This window comes from Oncorhynchus clarkii, chromosome 31 (assembly GCF_045791955.1).
Source record: "Oncorhynchus clarkii lewisi isolate Uvic-CL-2024 chromosome 31, UVic_Ocla_1.0, whole genome shotgun sequence".
In the NCBI taxonomy this organism is placed as follows: Eukaryota; Metazoa; Chordata; class Actinopteri; order Salmoniformes; family Salmonidae; genus Oncorhynchus; species Oncorhynchus clarkii.
The window spans coordinates 25,544,734-25,563,050 of NC_092177.1; the positions used below are offsets into that span (position 1 = coordinate 25,544,734).

Consider the following 18,317-nt stretch of genomic DNA (forward strand, 5'->3'; position numbering starts at 1 on the left):
TATCTGTCTTGTTCCTTCCATATCTGTCTCGTTCCTTCCATATCTGTCTCATCCCTTCCATATCTGTCTGATTCCTTCCATACATGTCTCATTCCTTCCATACCTGTCTCATTCCTTCCATATCTGTCTCATTCCTTCCATATCTGTCTTATTCCTTCCATATCCTTCTCATTCCTTCCATATCTTTCTTGTTCCTTCCTTATCTGTCTGATTCCTTCCATACATGTCTCATTCCTTCCATACCTGTCTCATTCCTTCCATATCTGTCTCATTCCTTCCATATCTGTCTTATTCCTTCCATATCCTTCTCATTCCTTCCATATCTGTCTTGTTCCTTCCTTATCTGTCTCATTCCTTCCATATCTGTCTCGTTCCTTCCATATCTGTCTCGTTCCTTCCATATCTGTCTCATTCCTTCCACATCTGTCTTGTTCCTTCCATATCTGTCTTATTCCTTCCATATCTGTCTTATTCCTTCCATATCTGTCTTATTCCATCCATATCTGTCTCATTCCTTCCATATCTGTCTCATTCCTTCCATATCTGTCTTATTTCTTCCATATCTGTCTGATTCCTTCCATATCCTTCTCATTCCTTCCATATCCTTCTTATTCCTTCCATATCTGTCTTGTTCCTTCCATATCTGTCTCATTCCTTCCATATCTGTCTCATCCCTTCCATGACTGTCTGATTCCTTCCATACCTGTCTCATTCCTTCCATACCTGTCTTGTTCCTTCCATATCTGTCTCATTCCTTCCATATCTGTCTCGTCCCTTCCATGTCTGTCTGATTCCTTCCATACCTGTCTCATTCCTTCCATACCTGTCTCATTCCCTCCATATCTGTCTCATCCCTTCCATACCTGTCTCATTCATTCCATACCTGTCTCATTCCTTCCATATATGTCTCATTCCTTCCATATCTGTCTCATCCCTTCCATGTCTGTCTGATTCCTTCCATACCTGTCTCATTCCTTCCATACCTGTCTCATTCCTTCCATATCTGTCTCATTCCTTCCATATCTGTCTGATTCCTTCCATATCTGTCTGATTCCTTCCATATCTGTCTTGTTCCTTCCATATCTGTCTCGTTCCTTCCATATCTGTCTCATCCCTTCCATATCTGTCTGATTCTTTCCATACATGTCTCATTCCTTCCATACCTGTCTCATTCCTTCCATACCTGTCTCATTCCTTCCATATCTGTCTCTTTCCTTCCATATCTGTCTTTTTCCTTCCATATCCTTCTCATTCCTTCCATATCTGTCTTGTTCCTTCCTTATCTGTCTGATTCCTTCCATACATGTCTCATTCCTTCCATACCTGTCTCATTCCTTCCATATCTGTCTCATTCCTTCCATATCTGTCTTATTCCTTCCACATCCTTCTCATTCCTTCCATATCTGTCTTGTTCCTTCCTTATCTGTCTCATTCCTTCCATATCTGTCTCGTTCCTTCCATATCTGTCTCGTTCCTTCCATATCTGTCTCATTCCTTCCATATCTGTCTTGTTCCTTCCATATCTGTCTTATTCCTTCCATATCTGTCTTATTCCTTCCATATCTGTCTTATTCATTCCATATCTGTCTTATTCCTTCCATATCTGTCTCATTCCTTCCATATCTGTCTCATTCCTTCCATATCTGTCTTATTTCTTCCATATCTGTCTGATTCCTTCCATATCCTTCTCATTCCTTCCATATCCTTCTTATTCCTTCCATATCTGTCTTGTTCCTTCCATATCTGTCTCATTCCTTCCATATCTGTCTCATCCCTTCCATGTCTGTCTGATTCCTTCCATACCTGTCTCATTCCTTCCATACCTGTCTCATTCCTTCCATACCTGTCTCATTCCTTCCATATCTGTCTCATCCCTTCCATGTCTGTCTGATTCCTTCCATACCTGTCTCATTCCTTCCATACCTGTCTCATTCCTTCCATATCTGAATCATCCCTTCCATATCTGTCTGATTCCTTCCATATCTGTCTCATTCCTTCCTTATCTTTCTTGTTCCTTCCATATCTGTCTCGTTCCTTCCATATCTGTCTCATCCCTTCCATATCTGTCTGATTCCTTCCATACATGTCTCATTCCTTCCATACCTGTCTCATTCCTTCCATATCTGTCTCATTCCTTCCATATCTGTCTTATTCCTTCCATATCCTTCTCATTCCTTCCATATCTGTCTTGTTCCTTCCTTATCTGTCTGATTCCTTCCATACATGTCTCATTCCTTTCATACCTGTCTCATTCCTTCCATACCTGTCTCATTCCTTCCATATCTGTCTCATTCCTTCCATATCTGTGTTATTTCTTCCATATCCTTCTCATTCCTTCCATATCTGTCTTGTTCCTTCCTTATCTGTCTCATTCCTTTCATATCTGTCTCGTTCCTTCCATATCTGTCTCGTTCCTTCCATATCTGTCTCATTCCTTCCATATCTGTCTTGTTCCTTCCATATCTGTCTTATTCCTTCCATATCTGTCTTATTCCTTCCATATCTGTCTTATTCCTTCCATATCTGTCTCATTCCTTCCATATCTGTCACATTCCTTCCATATCTGTCTTATTTCTTCCATATCTGTCTGATTCCTTCCATATCCTTCTCATTCCTTCCATATCCTTCTTATTCCTTCCATATCTGTCTTGTTCCTTCCATATCTGTCTCATTCCTTCCATATCTGTCTTATTCCTTCCATATCCTTCTCATTCCTTCCATATCTGTCTTGTTCCTTCCTTTTCTGTCTCATTCCTTCCATATCTGTCTCGTTCCTTCCATATCTGTCTCGTTCCTTCCATATCTGTCTCGTTCCTTCCATATCCTTCTCATTCCTTCCATATCCTTCTTATTCCTTCCATATCTGTGTTGTTCCTTCCATATCTGTCTCATTCCTTCCATATCTGTCTTATTCCTTACATATCCTTCTCATTCCTTCCATATCTGTCTTGTTCCTTCCTTTTCTGTCTCATTCCTTCCATATCTGTCTCGTTCCTTCCATATCTGTCTCGTTCCTTCCATATCTGTCTCGTTCCTTCCATATCTGTCTTATTCCTTCCATATCTGTCTTATTCCTTCCATATCTGTCTTATTCCTTCCTTATTTGTCTTATTCCTTCCATATCTGTCTTATTCCTTCCATATCTGTCTTATTCCTTCCATATCTGTCTCGTTCCTTCCATATCTGTCTCGTTCCTTCCATATCTGTCTTGTTCCTCCCATATGTGTCCCTTTCATTACATATCTGTCTTGTTTCTTACGTACAGTGCATTCAGAAACTATTCAGACCCCTTGACGCTTTCCACATTTTGTTATGTTACAGCTTTAAGGAAGTAACAAGACAGATAGAGATGTAAATGTGATATTTCAGTTGATATAACTTATGCATTTTCAAACATTTCTACAAACCTGTTTTTGCTTTGTCATTATGGGGTATTGTGTGTAGATTGATGATGGACAAAAACAAACATTTTGAATATCTGTCTTGTTCCTTACATATCTATCTTGTCATATCAACGATGTATGCTACACTTTTAGAAAAAAAGGTTCCAGGTAGAACCTTTTTTGGTTCCAGGTAAAACTATTTTGGGTTCCATGAAGAACCCTTTGTGGAAAGGGTTCTACCTGGAACCAAAAAGGGTTCTCCTTTAAAAAATGTATTTTATATACAGTATATACAGTTGAAGTCGGAAGTTTGCATACACCTTAGCCAAATTCATTTAAACTCAGTTTTTCACAATTCCTGACATTAATAATTCCTGACATTAATAAAAAATTCCCTGTTTTAGGTCAGTTAGGATCACCACTTTATTTTAAGAATGTCAAATGTCAGAATAATAGTAGAGAGAATGATTTATTTCAGCTTTTATTTATTTCATCACATTCCCAGTGGGTCAGAAGTTTACATACACTCAATTAGTATTTGGTAGCATTGCCTTTACATTGTTTAACTTGGGTCAAAAGTTTCGTCTAGCCTTCCCACAATAAGTTGGGTGAATTTTGTCCATTCCTCCTGACAGAGCTGGTGTAACTGAATCAGGTTTGTCGGCCTCCTTGTTGCACACAATTTTTCAGTTCTGACCACAAATTTTCTATATGATTGAGGTCAGGGCTTTGTGATGGCCACACCAATACCTTGACTTCGTTGTCCTTAAGCCATTTTGCCACAACTTTGGAAGTATGCTTGGGGTCATTGTCCATTTGGAAGACCCATTTGCGACCAAGCTTTAACTTCCTGACTGATGTCTTGAGATGTTGCTTCAATATATCCACATAATTTTCTTTCCTCATGATGTCATCTATTTTGTGAAGTGCACCGGTCCCTCCTGCAGCAAAGCACCCCCACAACATGATGCTGCCACTCCCGTGCTTCGGCTTGCACGCCTCCTCCTTTTTCCTCCAAACATAACGATGGTCATTATGGTCAAACAGTTCTATTTTTGTTTCGTCAGACCAGAGGACATTTCTCCAAAAAGTATGATCTTTGTCCCCATGTGCAGTTGCAAACCGTAGTCTAGCTTTTTTATGGCGGTTTTGGAGCAGTTGCTTCTTCCTTGCTGAGCGGCCTTTCAGGTTATGTCGATATAATACTAATTTTAATATGGATATAGATACCTTTGTACCTGTTTCCTCCATCATCTTCACATGGTCCTTTTCTGTTGTTCTGGGATTGATTTGCACTTTTCGCACCAGAGTACGTTCATCTCTAGGAGACAGAACGCGTCTCCTTTCTGAGTGGTATGACGGCTGCGTGGTCCCATTGTGTTTATACTTGCGTACTGTTGATTGCACAGATAAACGTGGTACCTTCAGGCATTGGGAATTTGCTCCCAAGGATGAACCAGACTTGTGGAGGTCTTGGTTGATTTCTTTTGATTTTCCCATGATGTCAAGCAAAGAGGCACTGAGTTTGAAGGTAGGCCTTGAAATACATCCACAGGTACACCTCCAATTGACTCAAATGATGTCAATGAGCCTTTCAGAAGCTTCTAAAGCCATGACATAATTTTCTGGAATTTTCCAAGCCGTTTACAGGCACAGTCAACTTAGTGTATGTAAACTTCTGACCCTCTGGAATTGTGATGCATTGAATTATAAGTGAAATAATCGATCTGTAAACAATTGTTGGAAAAATTACTTGTGTCATGCACAAAGTAGATGTCCTAATCGACTTGCCAAAACTGTAGTTTGTAACAAGAAATTTGTGGAGTGGATGAAAAACGAGTTTTAATGACTCCAACCTAAGTGTATGTCAACTTCTGACTTCAACTGTATATATAAAAAAGGAACCAAAATGAGTTGTTCAAAGGATTCTCCTATTGGGGCAGCTGAAGAACCCTTTTAGATAACACCTTTTTTCTAAGAGTGTAGGGCTAGTGGTAACGTCAGATTACAGTTATAGTTCCTTGTTAAATATAGTATCCTAGCTTGACCTTTTTAGAGCTGTGCTACGGAGTTGTGTTATCCTATCTGGGTCTTTCCATCTCTGATGTTTTCTGATGCATGTTATCTCTGTGACAGTGTGTGTGTGTGTCTCTTCTCTGTAACAGTCTGACAGGGTCTTAGTGACATGGGGCTGATGACAGCCAGCTCCGACAGAAGCTTTTGATGGCTTTTTCTCTCTGGTGAATGTGTCATTCCTTCTCCTCCGCCCCCATCCTTTCATCCCTTACTCGGGCTCCCTGCAGCAATGTTGTCTTACTCTTCTCGCTTCCTGCCACTCTCCCTCTCTCCCTTGCTCAATTTTTCTGTCCCTTCCTGTCTTTTCCTGCTTTCCTGTCTCCCAAACCCTTTCTCGTCTTCCTTTCTCTGTCGTATCTCTCCGTATCTCTCTCTCCACATCTCCCTCTGTCTCTCTCTCTCTCCCGCTCTCTCTCTCTCTCTCTCCATATCTCGCTCTGTCTCCTCCTGTCTCCCTCTCTCTTTCTTTCTCTCTCTCTCCCGCTCTCTCTCTCTCCATATCTCCCTCTGTCTCTCTCTCTCTCCCCCTCTCTCTTTCTGTCATCCTCTCCTTCTTGTCCCCAATTCCACTCCTCCCTCTCTGTTTTCGCTCCCCCCTCCTCCTCATTCCACATTTCTTTCTGGTTTTATCACTTCTTCCTTCTTTTCTCCCACACACTCTGATTCATAATCTACATCTTTCTCCTCACTCTCAACCCAACCCTTGCACATCCCTCGTTTTGCTCTCATCCCCCTTTCCTTCCCTCCCTCCCATCCTCTCTCACATTCCTTCTCTCAGCAACGCTCATACAGAGTATTGCAGGGTGTGAGAGTGCCTATTAACCAAGACACCCTGTGACGACAGCCTCAGTTGACTATCTACTACAGTGTTTTTTTTCATCGTGTGTTGATAGCAGACTCTTCTTGTCCATGGGGATGAGCAGACAAACGGCACTCTAATGCATTTCACACGGACTGTGTCATGACATTAGCGTAATATTTAGTGCGATGGTGTGTGTGGGTCTGCTTTTCTGAGTCATTGAATTTGTGTCGGCCAGTGTCTGCCTCTTTTTAATAATGGATGTGTTTCTTTTGCACTTCCTAAAAATATGTGGAGATGTCACTCTGTCTGTCAGTGTTGGACTTAGAGCCCTTCAAAAGGCCAGTGATTATGTACATTAGCAGTAACACTGCTTAACATTTCCCAGTGATTATGTACATTAACAGTAACACTGCTTAACATTTCCCAGTGATTATGTACATTAGCAGTAAGACTGCTTAACATTTCCCAGTGATTATGTACATTAGCAGTAACACTGCTTAACATTTCCCAGTGATTATATACATTAGCAGTAAGACTGCTTAACATTTCCCAGTGATTATGCACATTAGCAGTAAGACTGCTTAACATTTCCCAGTGATTATGTACATTAGCAGTAAGACTGCTTAACATTTCCCAGTGATTATGTACATTAGCAATAAGACTGCTTAACATTTCCCAGTGATTATGTACATTAGCAGTAAGACTGCTTAACATTTCCCAGTGATTATGTACATTAGCAGTAAGACTGCTTAACATTTCCCAGTGATTATGTCCATTAGCAGTAAGACTGCTTAACATTTCCCAGTGATTATGTACATTAGCAGTAAGACTGCTTAACATTTCCCAGTGATTATGTACATTAGCAGTAAGACTGCTTAACATTTCCCAGTGATTATGTACATTAGCAGTAAGACTGCTTAACATTTCCCAGTGACTATGTACATTAACAGTAACACTGCTTAACATTTCCCAGTGATTATGTACATTAGCAGTAAGACTGCTTAACATTTCCCAGTGATTATGTACATTAGCAGTAAGACTGCTTAACATTTCCCAGTGATTATATACATTAGCAGTAAGACTGCTTAACATTTCCCAGTGATTATATACATTAGCAGTAAGACTGCTTAACATTTCCCAGTGATTATGTACATTAGCAGTAAGACTGCTTAACATTTCCCAGTGATTATATACATTAGCAGTAAGACTGCTTAACATTTCCCAGTGATTATGTACATTAGCAGTAAGACTGCTTAACATTTCCCAGTGGTTATGTACATTAGCAGTAACACTGCTTAACATTTCCCAGTGATTTATTGGTGTGAGTGAAGGGTGACCCAAAGGCATGCGAAGTGAAGGTTTAGTTACAGTACGTAAATTTGTGTCACCCTGTCCTGAAGTCGTAAAGTTGCTTTAGTCAAATGGAATTTAGAATGCAGTATCTTATCTCCACTGGTTGTGAGTGGGTGGAATGCTGTGTAAATCTATTGGTGTGTGTGTAATAGTGTGTAATATGGGTGTGTGTGATCCATATACCTGCTCAGTGTTGTGATGTCAGAATAGTGGTTCTGCTTCATAGAGAGCGTTCCTCACTGATAAGTGGCCAATGAGAGGCAGCTGGTCGCTGGGGGACGAAACAGATTAGGCTAACTCAGATTATGCAAACGAGAGTCTCATATGGAAGGATTGCAGGGATCAGTTTGAGTAGAACGAGAGAGAGAGGGAAGAGAACAGGAGAGGTGGGAGAGGGAGGGGGATAGGGAGAGGGGGGAAGGGATAGAGGGAAGAGAACAGGAGAGGGAGAGGTGGGAGAGGGAGGGGGGAAGGGATAGAGGGAAGAGAACAGGAGAGGGAGAGGCGGGAGAGGGAGAGGGAGGGGGGAGAGGGGGATGGGGGAGAGGGGGGAAGGGATAGAGGGAAGAGAACAGGAGGGGGAGAGGTGGGAGAGGGAAGGGGGAGAGGGGGATGGGGGAGAGGGGGGAGAGGGATAGAGGGAAGAGAACAGGAGAGGGAGAGGTGGGAGAGGGAGGGGGGAAGGGATAGAGGGAAGAGAACAGGAGAGGGAGAGGTGGGAGAGGGAGGGGGGAGAGGGGGATGGGGGAGAGGTGGGAGAGGGAGGGGGAGAGGGAGAGGGAGGGGGAGAGGGAGGGGGAGAGGCGGGAGAGGGAGGGGGAGAGGGGGATGGGGGAGAGGGGGAAGGGATAGAGGGAAGAGAACAGGAGAGGGAGAGTTGGGAGAGGGAGGGGGAGAGGGGGGAAGGGATAGAGGGAAGAGAACAGGAGAGGGAGAGGTGGGAGAGGGAGAGGGAGGGGGAGAGGGGGATGGGGGAGAGAGGGGAAGGGATAGAGGGAAGAGAACAGGAGGGGGAGAGGTGGGAGAGGGAAGGGGGAGAGGGGGATGGGGGAGAGGGGGGAAAGGGATAGAGGGGGGAAAGGGATAGAGGGAAGAGAACAGGAGAGGGAGAGGTGGGAGAGGGAGAGGGAGGGGGAGAGGGGGATGGGGAGAGAGGGGAAGGGATAGAGGGAAGAGAACAGGAGGGGGAGAGGTGGGAGAGGGAAGGGGGAGAGGGGGATGGGGGAGAGGGGGGAAAGGGATAGAGGGGGGAAAGGGATAGAGGGAAGAGAACAGGAGAGGGAGAGGTGGGAGAGGGAGGGGGAAGGGATAGAGGGAAGAGAACAGGAGAGGGAGAGGTGGGAGAGGGAGGGGGGAGAGGGGGATGGGGGAGAGGTGGGAGAGGGAGAGGGAGAGGGAGGGGGAGAGGCGGGAGAGGGAGGGGGAGAGGGGGATGGGGGAGAGGTGGGAGAGGGAGGGGGAGAGGGGGGAAGGGATAGAGGGAAGAGAACAGGAGAGGGAGGGGGGGAGGGATAGAGGGGGGAAAGGGACAGAGGGAAGAGAACAGGAGGGGCAGAGGGGGGAAAGGGAGAGAGGGAAGAGGGGGACAGGTGAGAAAGGGAGAGAGGGAAGAGGGGGAGAGGTGAGAAAGGGAGAGAGGGAAGAGGGGGAGAGGTGAGAAAGGGAGAGAGGGAAGAGGGGGAGAGGTGAGAAAGGGAGAGAGGGAAGAGGGGGAGAGGTGAGAAAGGGAGAGAGGGAAGAGGGGGAGAGGTGAGAAAGGGAGAGAGGGAAGAGGGGGAGAGGTGAGAAAGGGAGAGAGGGAAGAGAGAGGAAAAGGGATAGAGGGAAGAGGGGGAGAGGTGAGAAAGGGAGAGAGGGAAGAGGGGGAGAGGTGAGAAAGGGAGAGAGGGAAGAGGGGGAGAGGTGAGAAAGGGAGAGAGGGAAGAGGGGGAGAGGTGAGAAAGGGAGAGAGGGACGAGAGAGGAAAAGGGATAGAGGGAAGAGGGGAGAGGTGAGAAAGGGAGAGAGGGAAGAGAGAGGAAAAGGGATAGAGGGAAGAGGGGGAGAGGTGAGAAAGGGAGAGAGGGAAGAGAGAGGAAAAGGGATAGAGGGAAGAGGGGGAGAGGTGAGAAAGGGAGAGAGGGAAGAGGGGGAGAGGTGAGAAAGGGAGAGAGGGAAGAGGGGGAGAGGTGAGAAAGGGAGAGAGGGAAGAGGGGGAGAGGTGAGAAAGGGAGAGAGGGAAGAGAACAGGAGGGGCAGAGGGGGGAGAGGGAGAGGTGAGAAAGGGAGAGAGGGAAGAGAGAGGAAAAGGGATAGAGGGAAGAGGGGGAGAGGTGAGAAAGGGAGAGAGGGAAGAGAACAGGAGGGGCAGAGGGGGGAGAGGGAGAGGTGAGAAAGGGATAGAGGGAAGAGAGAGGAAAAGGGATAGAGGGAAGAGAGAGGAAAAGGGAGAGAAAAATAGAGAAAGAGTCTGCATTATATACTCAATAATAAAATGGTGATATGACTCCAGGAGTGTTTGCTTTCTCATGGTCAGTGAGGTTCTGGAAACAACACCATAAGGACAATATAAGAGAATACAAGATGTTGACAGAGGGGAAAAGGAACGTCACAATGACCAAAACTGTCTGTCTCCCTCTACTGGTAGATTGTGATTACTACAAGTAGATTTGCCTAGATTCATAGTGGCATGTATTTTATTGATAATAATAATAACTATCGGGCCTGACTGGTTGGTCTACATGAGGGACAATGACTTGTGTCATTGTTGGGTATTGTTGAACAGATATAACGACAATTTAGCAAAGTTACTTTCAGGCAAGTTAAGCACAGCTACATTATGCTGTACAGTGAAAAATGACCTCATTCTCACACACACACACACACACACACACACACACACACACACACACACACACACACACACACACACACACGCGGCCGTTTAGAATGTTTAGATAAGTATAGACAGAGGAGTACAGGGGGTAAAGAAAGAGACAAAAATCAACTGAGAGAGAGAGAAATAAAGATAGATGTATAATGAGGAGGGAGAAGATGAGTGGAGCAGTCTCCATTCTATAACTATTATAGTACTTATCTGTGTGGGTTAAACTACTGCACCTTCTGGGGTTTATCCACGTTGAGGCTGAGTAGTTACCACTGGGGGTTATCCACGTTGAGGCTGAGTAGTTACCACTGGGGGTTATCCACGTTGAGGCTGAGTAGTTACCACTGGGGGTTATCCACATTAAGGCTGATTAGTTACCACTGGGGGTTATCCACGTTGAGGCTGAGTAGTTACCACTGGGGGTAATCCACGTTGAGGCTGAGTAGTTACCACTGGGGGTTATCCACGTTGAGGCTGAGTAGTTACCACTGGGGGTTATCCACGTTGAGGCTGAGTAGTTACCACTGGGGGTTATCCACGTTGAGGCTCAGTAGTTACCACTGGGGGTAATCCACGTTGAGGCTGAGTAGTTACCACTGGGGGTAATCCACGTTGAGGCTGAGTAGTTACCACTGGGGGTTATCCACATTAAGGCTGATTAGTTACCACTGGGGGTTATCCACATTAAGGCTGATTAGTTACCACCGGGGGTTAGCCAGGATTTTCAACCCAGATAGTGACCTGGCATGTTACCACTGCTGAGCTTAAAGGGTCTCTCAGATTCTCTGCATGGTGAAACTGTTCCATATGAATGAAGATTGCCATGAGTATTGAGAGAGAGGAGGGAACGTGTACGACCATTACCTGTGTGTAAGGCTGGTTTTGTATGACTGTTCATTCTTAGAAAAATAGGTTCCAAAAGGGTTCTATGGCTGTCCCCATAGGAGAACCCTTTTTGGTTCCAGGTAACCTAAAAGGGGTTATTGGAACCCCTGGAACCAAAAGGGGTTCTTCAAAGGGTTCTCCTATGGGGACTGCCGGAAAACCATTTTAGAGTCTAGATAGCACCTTTTTTTCTAAGAGTGTACAGTATCATTGAACAGTGACTCGGTCAGGTGACTGAGGTGGAGGAACACAGGGATTTCTACAATGACCTCTCTCTCACTCTCTCTCTGAGATCCATCTCCTCTCTGTGCTATTATGTCCTCTCTTCTCTCTCCCTACCTACAGTATTACTCCTTTCTATAGCTGATGAAAATGCAACATTTTGTGTAAATTCCCTCGGATGATATTGATGTTCTGTCTCTCCCTAGATAAAATAGATGATGATTTTGAGTTGAGCATTGTGTGTCATCGGCCAGAAGGGCTGGATAAACTAGAGGCTCAGACCAACTTCAGCAAGCAAGAGCTGCAAGTGCTCTACCGAGGCTTCAAAAACGTATGTAGTCACTCTGTGTGTCACTCCATTTCTCCATTACTTCATCAATTAGTGTCCGTCACTCTCTCTATGGCTGATCTCTCTCTTTTCTCCCTATTTTCTCTGTCTTTCTCTGCCTGTCTCTCCATCGTAGGAGTGCCCTAGTGGGGTGGTGAATGAGGACACCTTCAAACAAATATACGCACAGTTCTTTCCCCATGGAGGTAGGGAATGAGTTTGTGTGTGTGTGTACATAACCTTTAAAAGGTGTTGAGTTGTGCAGTGGATTTGTGTTATGATCACATAAAGGGTAATACATACATTACATGACCAAAAGTATGTGGACACGTGCTAGTCCAACATCTCACTCCAAAACCATGGGCATTAAAATGGAGTTGGTCACCCCTTTGCTGCTATAACAACCTCCACTCTTCTGGGAAGGCTTTCCCACTAGATGTTGGAACATTGCTCCGGGGACTTGCTTCTATTCAGCCACAAGAGCCTTAGTGAGGTCGGGCACTGATGTTCGGCGATTAGGTCTGGCTCGCAGTCAGTGTTCCAATTCATCCCAAAGGTGTTAGATGGGGTTGAGGTCAGGGCTCTGTGCAGGCCAGTCAAGTTCTTACACACCGATGTTGACAAATAATTTCTGTATGAACCTCGCTTTGTCCGCGGGGGCGATTGTCATAGTATTCTCTAGCGTTAAGATTTCCCTTAAGTGGAGCTAAGGGGCCCAGCCCAAACCATGAAAAACAGCCCCAGACCATTATTCCTCCTCCACCAAACTTTACAGTTGGCACTTTGCATTGGGGCAGGTAGGGTTCTCCTGGCATCCGCCAAACCCAGATTCATCTGTCGGACTGCCAGTCAGTGAAGCGGGATTCATCACTCAAGAGAATGCGTTTCCACTGCTCCTGAGTCCAAAGGTGGCGAGCTTTGTGGCTGCTTGGCCATGGAATCCGATTTCATGAAGCTACTGACTAACAGATCTTGTGCTGAAGATGCTTCCAGAGGCAGTTTGGAACTCAATAGTGAGTGTTGCAACTGAGGACAGACGATTTTTACAACTGATTTGTTGGAAAGGTGGCATTACATGATGGTGCCACATTGGAAGTGACTGAGCTCTTCAGTACGACCAGTCTACTGCCAATGTTTGTCTATGGAGATTGCATGGCTGTGTGCTCAATTTTATACACCTGTCAGCGATTGGTGTGGCTGAAATAGCCGAATCCACTCATTTGAAGGGGTGTCCACATACTTTGTATACATAGTGTATCTCTTCTCTCCAATGCTCTGCAGATGCCAGTACCTACGCACACTACCTGTTCAACGCCTTTGACTCAGCACACAGTGGATCCATCAAGTTTGAGGTAAACATTCCTCTACTGTCTCTCTACTCCTCCCCTCGATCTCTCTCTTTCTCTTTCTCACAATCATCAGATGACTAACCCTTTTTTGTATTCTGGATCCTTTGTCTTCTTGTTCTCCCTGATACGCCGTCTCATTCTGTCACTCTCTCCCTCCTCCAGGGCTTTATCATGGCGTTGTCCACCCTGCTGAGGGGTTCAGTGAGGGAGAAACTGACGTGGACATTCAACCTGTACGACATCAACAGAGATGGCTACATCAACAAGGAGGTGTGTGTGTACTTAAATATTGCGTGTGGTTATTTCACCATTTAACAACGACAGGCAAATACTATTGCATATATTTTGCTTCATATGCTGCGGTTTTGTGCATTTTTTGTGTGTGTTTTACAGGAGATGACAGACATCGTCAGTGCGATATATGACATGATGGGAAAGTACACCTACCCTGCCCTGAAGACAGACACTCCCAAACAACATGTGGATGCTTTCTTCCAGAAGATGGACAAGAACAGAGATGGAGTAGTCACTCTGGATGAGTTCATTCTGTCCTGCCAGGAGGTCAACTTTCTCTACATTTATACAATCATCATTGTTCCACCCACTTATTCTTGTCTTTTATTGTAGTTTGAGGGTTTTGGATGGATCAAATTCAATGATCAAATGACCAACTTCACAGCCATGAGTCAACTCAGCCACTTTCGGTTTGCTTCCAACCATCTACCATCTCTATGTCAACAACAAACATCTGACCAATCAGATTAGAACAAGGTAGCTGCTAGGCAGATAATCAATTATCGTTCCAAACACTGTTGTGTAGTTTTATAGTTTAGAGGTACACAGCAGTGACTTTAGGGTGATTTTATGAGGTATAATATTATTTTCTATTTGCCCCTTCTGTAGGTCTTCACCTTTTTAAATTCTTCAGGTCGGTCTACCAAAGACTTAGAATGAAGATGTCACAGACTGGAAAATGTCATGGAAACCGTTCGGGCTCAGAATGCTCAAAACTCTTTCGGCTTGTCATAAAGTCGCCCAAAAATTGCTCCAGTCACTGTGTTGGGGAGAAATCCACAATATTCGGTCAAATCCTATGGCTCTCCCATCAAATCAAATGAAATCAAACTGTATTTGTCACCACAACAGATGTAGACCTTACAGTGAAATGCTTACTTACAAGCCCTTAACCAACAGTGCAGTTTTAAGAAAAAATACCCCCCCCCCCCCCCCCCAAAATAACAAAAAAATCTATGTAACAAATATTTAAACAGCAGCAGTAAAATAACAATAGTGAGGCTACATACAGGGGGTACCGGTACATAGTCCAATGTGCGGGGGCACCAGTTAGTCAGGGTAATTGATGTAATATGTACATGTAGGTAGAGTTAAAATTACTATGCATAGATAATAAACAGAGAGTAGCAACGCAAATAGTCTGGGTAGCTATTTGATTAGATGTTCAAGAGTCTTATGGCTTGGGGGTAGAAGCTGTTTAGAAGCCTCTTGGACCTAGACTTGGAGCTCAGGTACCACTTGCCGTGCGGTAGCAGAGAAAACAGTCTATGACTAGAGTGGCTGGAGTCTGACAATTTGTAGGGCCTTCCTCTGACACCGCCTGGTATAGAGGTCCTGGATGGCAGGAAGCTTGGCCCCAGTGATGTACTGGGCCGTACGCACTACCCTTTGTAGTGCCTTGCAGTCGGAGGCCGAGCAATTGCCATACCAAGCAGTGATGCAACCAGTCAGGATGCTCTCGATGGTACAGCTGTAGAACCTTTTGAGGATCTGAGGACCCATGACAAATCATTTCAGTCTCCTGAGGGGGAATAGGTTTTGTCGTGCCCTCTTCACGACTGTCTTGGTGTGCTTGGACCATAATAGTTTGTTGGTGATGTGGACACCAAGGAACTTGAAACTCTCAACCTGCTCCACTACAGGTTGGGGGCGTGCTCGGTCCTCCTTTTCCTGTAGTCCACAATCATCTCCTTTGTCTTGATCACGTTGAGGGAGAGGTTGTTGTTCTGGCACCACACGGCCAGGTCTCTGACCACCTCCCTAAAGGCTGTCTCGTCGTTGTTGGTGATCAGGCATATCACTGTTGTGTCATCGACAAATTTAATGATGGTGTTGGAGTCGTGCCTGGCAGTGCAGTCATGAGTGAACAGGGAGTACAGGAGGGGACTGAGCATGCACCTGAGGGGCCCCTGTGTTGAGGATCAGCGTTGCGGATGTGTTGTTACCTACCCTTACCACCTGGGGGCAGCCTGTCAGGAAGTCCAGGATCCAGTTGCAGAAGAAAGTGTTAAGTCCCAGGGTCCTTAGCTTAGCATAGGCATCACTGTGATAGCAGCTGGTTTTGGTTGACTAAACTCCCTTCCTCCCTCTTGCCCCGCAAACCCTGCCCCAACCAGAAAAAACAAGCATGTGAGGTGTCTTGCTTTCTGTACTCTCTGCTGTTCACATTGCTGTCCCTTGCTATCTTCTCCTCTGTTTTTGTTGCCCCCTCGTGGTGGTTATGAGAACTGCAAGTTCAGAGGTATCATTTTATCCACATGATATTAAATCAGCTCTCCTTTTTTCCATACTTTCTTTTCTTAGGACGAAAACATCATGAGGTCCCTGCAGCTCTTCAAAAATGTCATATAGACCACACAGAGAAAAGGAGAGAAAAGACACAGAGAAAGAAAGACCGGGAGGAATTGGAAGAGATGCTTGAGCTGTGAGAAGGAAAAGCAGCCCACCATTTAATGGAAAAAAGAGGCACAAATAAACTTTGTTGTCACCATGGTTACGAGAGGTACTCAACTCCGGCTGCCCAACAACAGCTATACACACCAGTCGTGTGGCACAGTGTCTCACCATCATGTTACCATGGCAGTGACCATCAACGGGCTGGGTTATGACCCTTGCCATTGACCTCTGACCCCTGTACCTGTTTTTGAACTTCCTGTGACTCTGTAACCTTTCACCCTAGTCCTCTCTGTCTTGTTCTGTTGATGTTGTTATGGTTACTGATCTCTCTGAGAGTGTATATCACACCTGTTAGTGTACCTACTGACAAACACACACAAAGATTAAGGCATACACACATATCTTGGATTGAATCCTCAATCGACTACCAAATAACAAATACACAATCAATACATTTTCATCTGTAAAATTCATCTGATCGGTATTTGACCTTTAAGAAAAATACATTTGAACCAAGTCAGTCCTAACCCTGCTAAATGCAGAACTCCTACAGAATGTGTGTTAGTGTTATTCAATGTTTTTGGTGTTGTGGTGACTTGTGTCATAGTGTTTTGGGCTTCTATCTTTCTGTCTGCAATGAGCTCTTTTCATCTGTGTCGTGGTTGGTCTCTTTGTCTGTCAATCTAAGTCATGGCCAGACGACATCCCGCCCACAGAGCCTGGATTGGATGTTATGTGGCCTATGATAGACATATACAGTGGTAGGAAGTTATTGCAAGTCCCATTTTGAAGTGTATTCTTATGTGGGATATTACGACTGTACAGTAACAACTCTCAAGACAATACCCAACCACTCACTGTGACCAAAGAGAGAGAGAGAGAGAGAGAGAAAGAGACATTGTCACTGATAATACAGGAATAAAGCCATGAGAGATGACAATAGCCTAATCAATGTGAAGACTTACTGACAAGAAAATACAAAATCCCTTTCCTCACAGTTATCTCACAGAAAACATCAGTGTATTCAAATGTGCTACAAAATGATATTTAACAAACTTCTCCGAAAAAATGGTGACGTTTGATGTCTTCTTTGAGTAAAACAAAGCTTTCCATCCGTGTCTAACACCACAGGCAACAAATGAAGGGTTCTCAAGTGAAGAGTGTATATCGGCATTTACATATCTACATCCCAAGTACAAATGACGATACATTTACACCCACATCCTCATAGGAAATGAGTCACAAATGGAACATTTGAGGATGTTTTAGTTTCATACTTTACCGACATTACATGCATCATTCTTCCACCTCTCCACTTCCTCCCTCTCTTCTATACCCCTCTACCTCTCACACGTGGCTCCTCCTGTCCTTCCCTCAGTTCCCTGTCACTTGAGTCTACAATCTGTCTTTAGCCATAGAGCTTATTCCACGTTGCTGCCGACAGTGCTGACTGATCTACAAATCACCTTGCATCATAAATAACTACTCATTCTTATCTGTAGATCAGTCAGTCAGTAACCATTTACCCACAATGCACCATGGATTTGACGCTCTCGAACACGGCCACAGTGTGGGATGTAACATAAGGCCAGATAGGGGTCAAAACACCTGTAAGGGTGCTTGGCTAGTGTAGATAGATTGGGCCCTATCTAGGTCTAAGGATGAGGGGTTGGGTGTAGTATTAGGGCTATCCGGCACCTTGTCTCCACACAGTCTCAAAGGGGCATCACACACTGTCCATAATCTCCACTTTGCCACTACCAACTGAGCTAGGGTCAAATCATTCAATTCCAGTTGGGAAGGATGGACAAATATGTGACCCTGGATCAGTGGTTACGGGAGACTTACTCCCTCTCCTCGGCCCAGGGCTGCAGGTTCCTCCTACTCCCTCTCCTCGGCCCAGGGCTGCAGGTTCCTCCTACTCCCTCTCCTCGGCCCAGGGCTGCAGGTTCCTCCTACTTCCTCTCCTCGGCCCAGGGCTGCAGGTTCCTCCTACTACCTCTCCTCGGCCCAGGGCTGCAGGTTCCTCCTACTACCTCTCCTCGGCCCAGGGCTGCAGGTTCCTCCTACTCCTTCTCCTCGGCCCAGGGCTGCAGGTTCCTCCTATTCCTTCTCCTCGGCCCAGGGCTGCAGGTTCCTCCTACTACCTCTCCTCGGCCCAGGGCTGCAGGTTCCTCCTATTCCTTCTCCTCGGCCCAGGGCTGCAGGTTCCTCCTACTACCTCTCCTCGGCCCAGGGCTGCAGGTTCCTCCTACTACCTCTCCTCGGCCCAGGGCTGCAGGTTCCTCCTACTCCCTCTCCTCGGCCCAGGGCTGCAGGTTCCTCCTACTCCCTCTCCTCGGCCCAGGGCTGCAGGTTCCTC

At 45.4% G+C, this 18,317-nt stretch overlaps 1 protein-coding gene across 2 annotated transcripts in view; it reads left to right on the plus strand.

Moving 5' to 3' along the window:
* Positions 1 to 16,895, plus strand: part of LOC139390517 (A-type potassium channel modulatory protein KCNIP1-like) — a 54,036-nt gene extending 37,141 nt beyond the window's left edge. For both annotated transcript variants that reach the window (XM_071137671.1, XM_071137670.1), the window contains exons 2-7: positions 11,794 to 11,918; positions 12,052 to 12,121; positions 13,197 to 13,267; positions 13,427 to 13,534; positions 13,658 to 13,825; positions 15,863 to 16,895. In XM_071137671.1, the coding sequence (XP_070993772.1) occupies positions 11,794 to 11,918; positions 12,052 to 12,121; positions 13,197 to 13,267; positions 13,427 to 13,534; positions 13,658 to 13,825; positions 15,863 to 15,910 (590 nt within the window). In that variant the 3' untranslated portion in view covers positions 15,911 to 16,895. The remainder of the gene's footprint in view (positions 1 to 11,793; positions 11,919 to 12,051; positions 12,122 to 13,196; positions 13,268 to 13,426; positions 13,535 to 13,657; positions 13,826 to 15,862) is intronic.
* Positions 16,896 to 18,317: the final 1,422 nt, after the last annotated feature.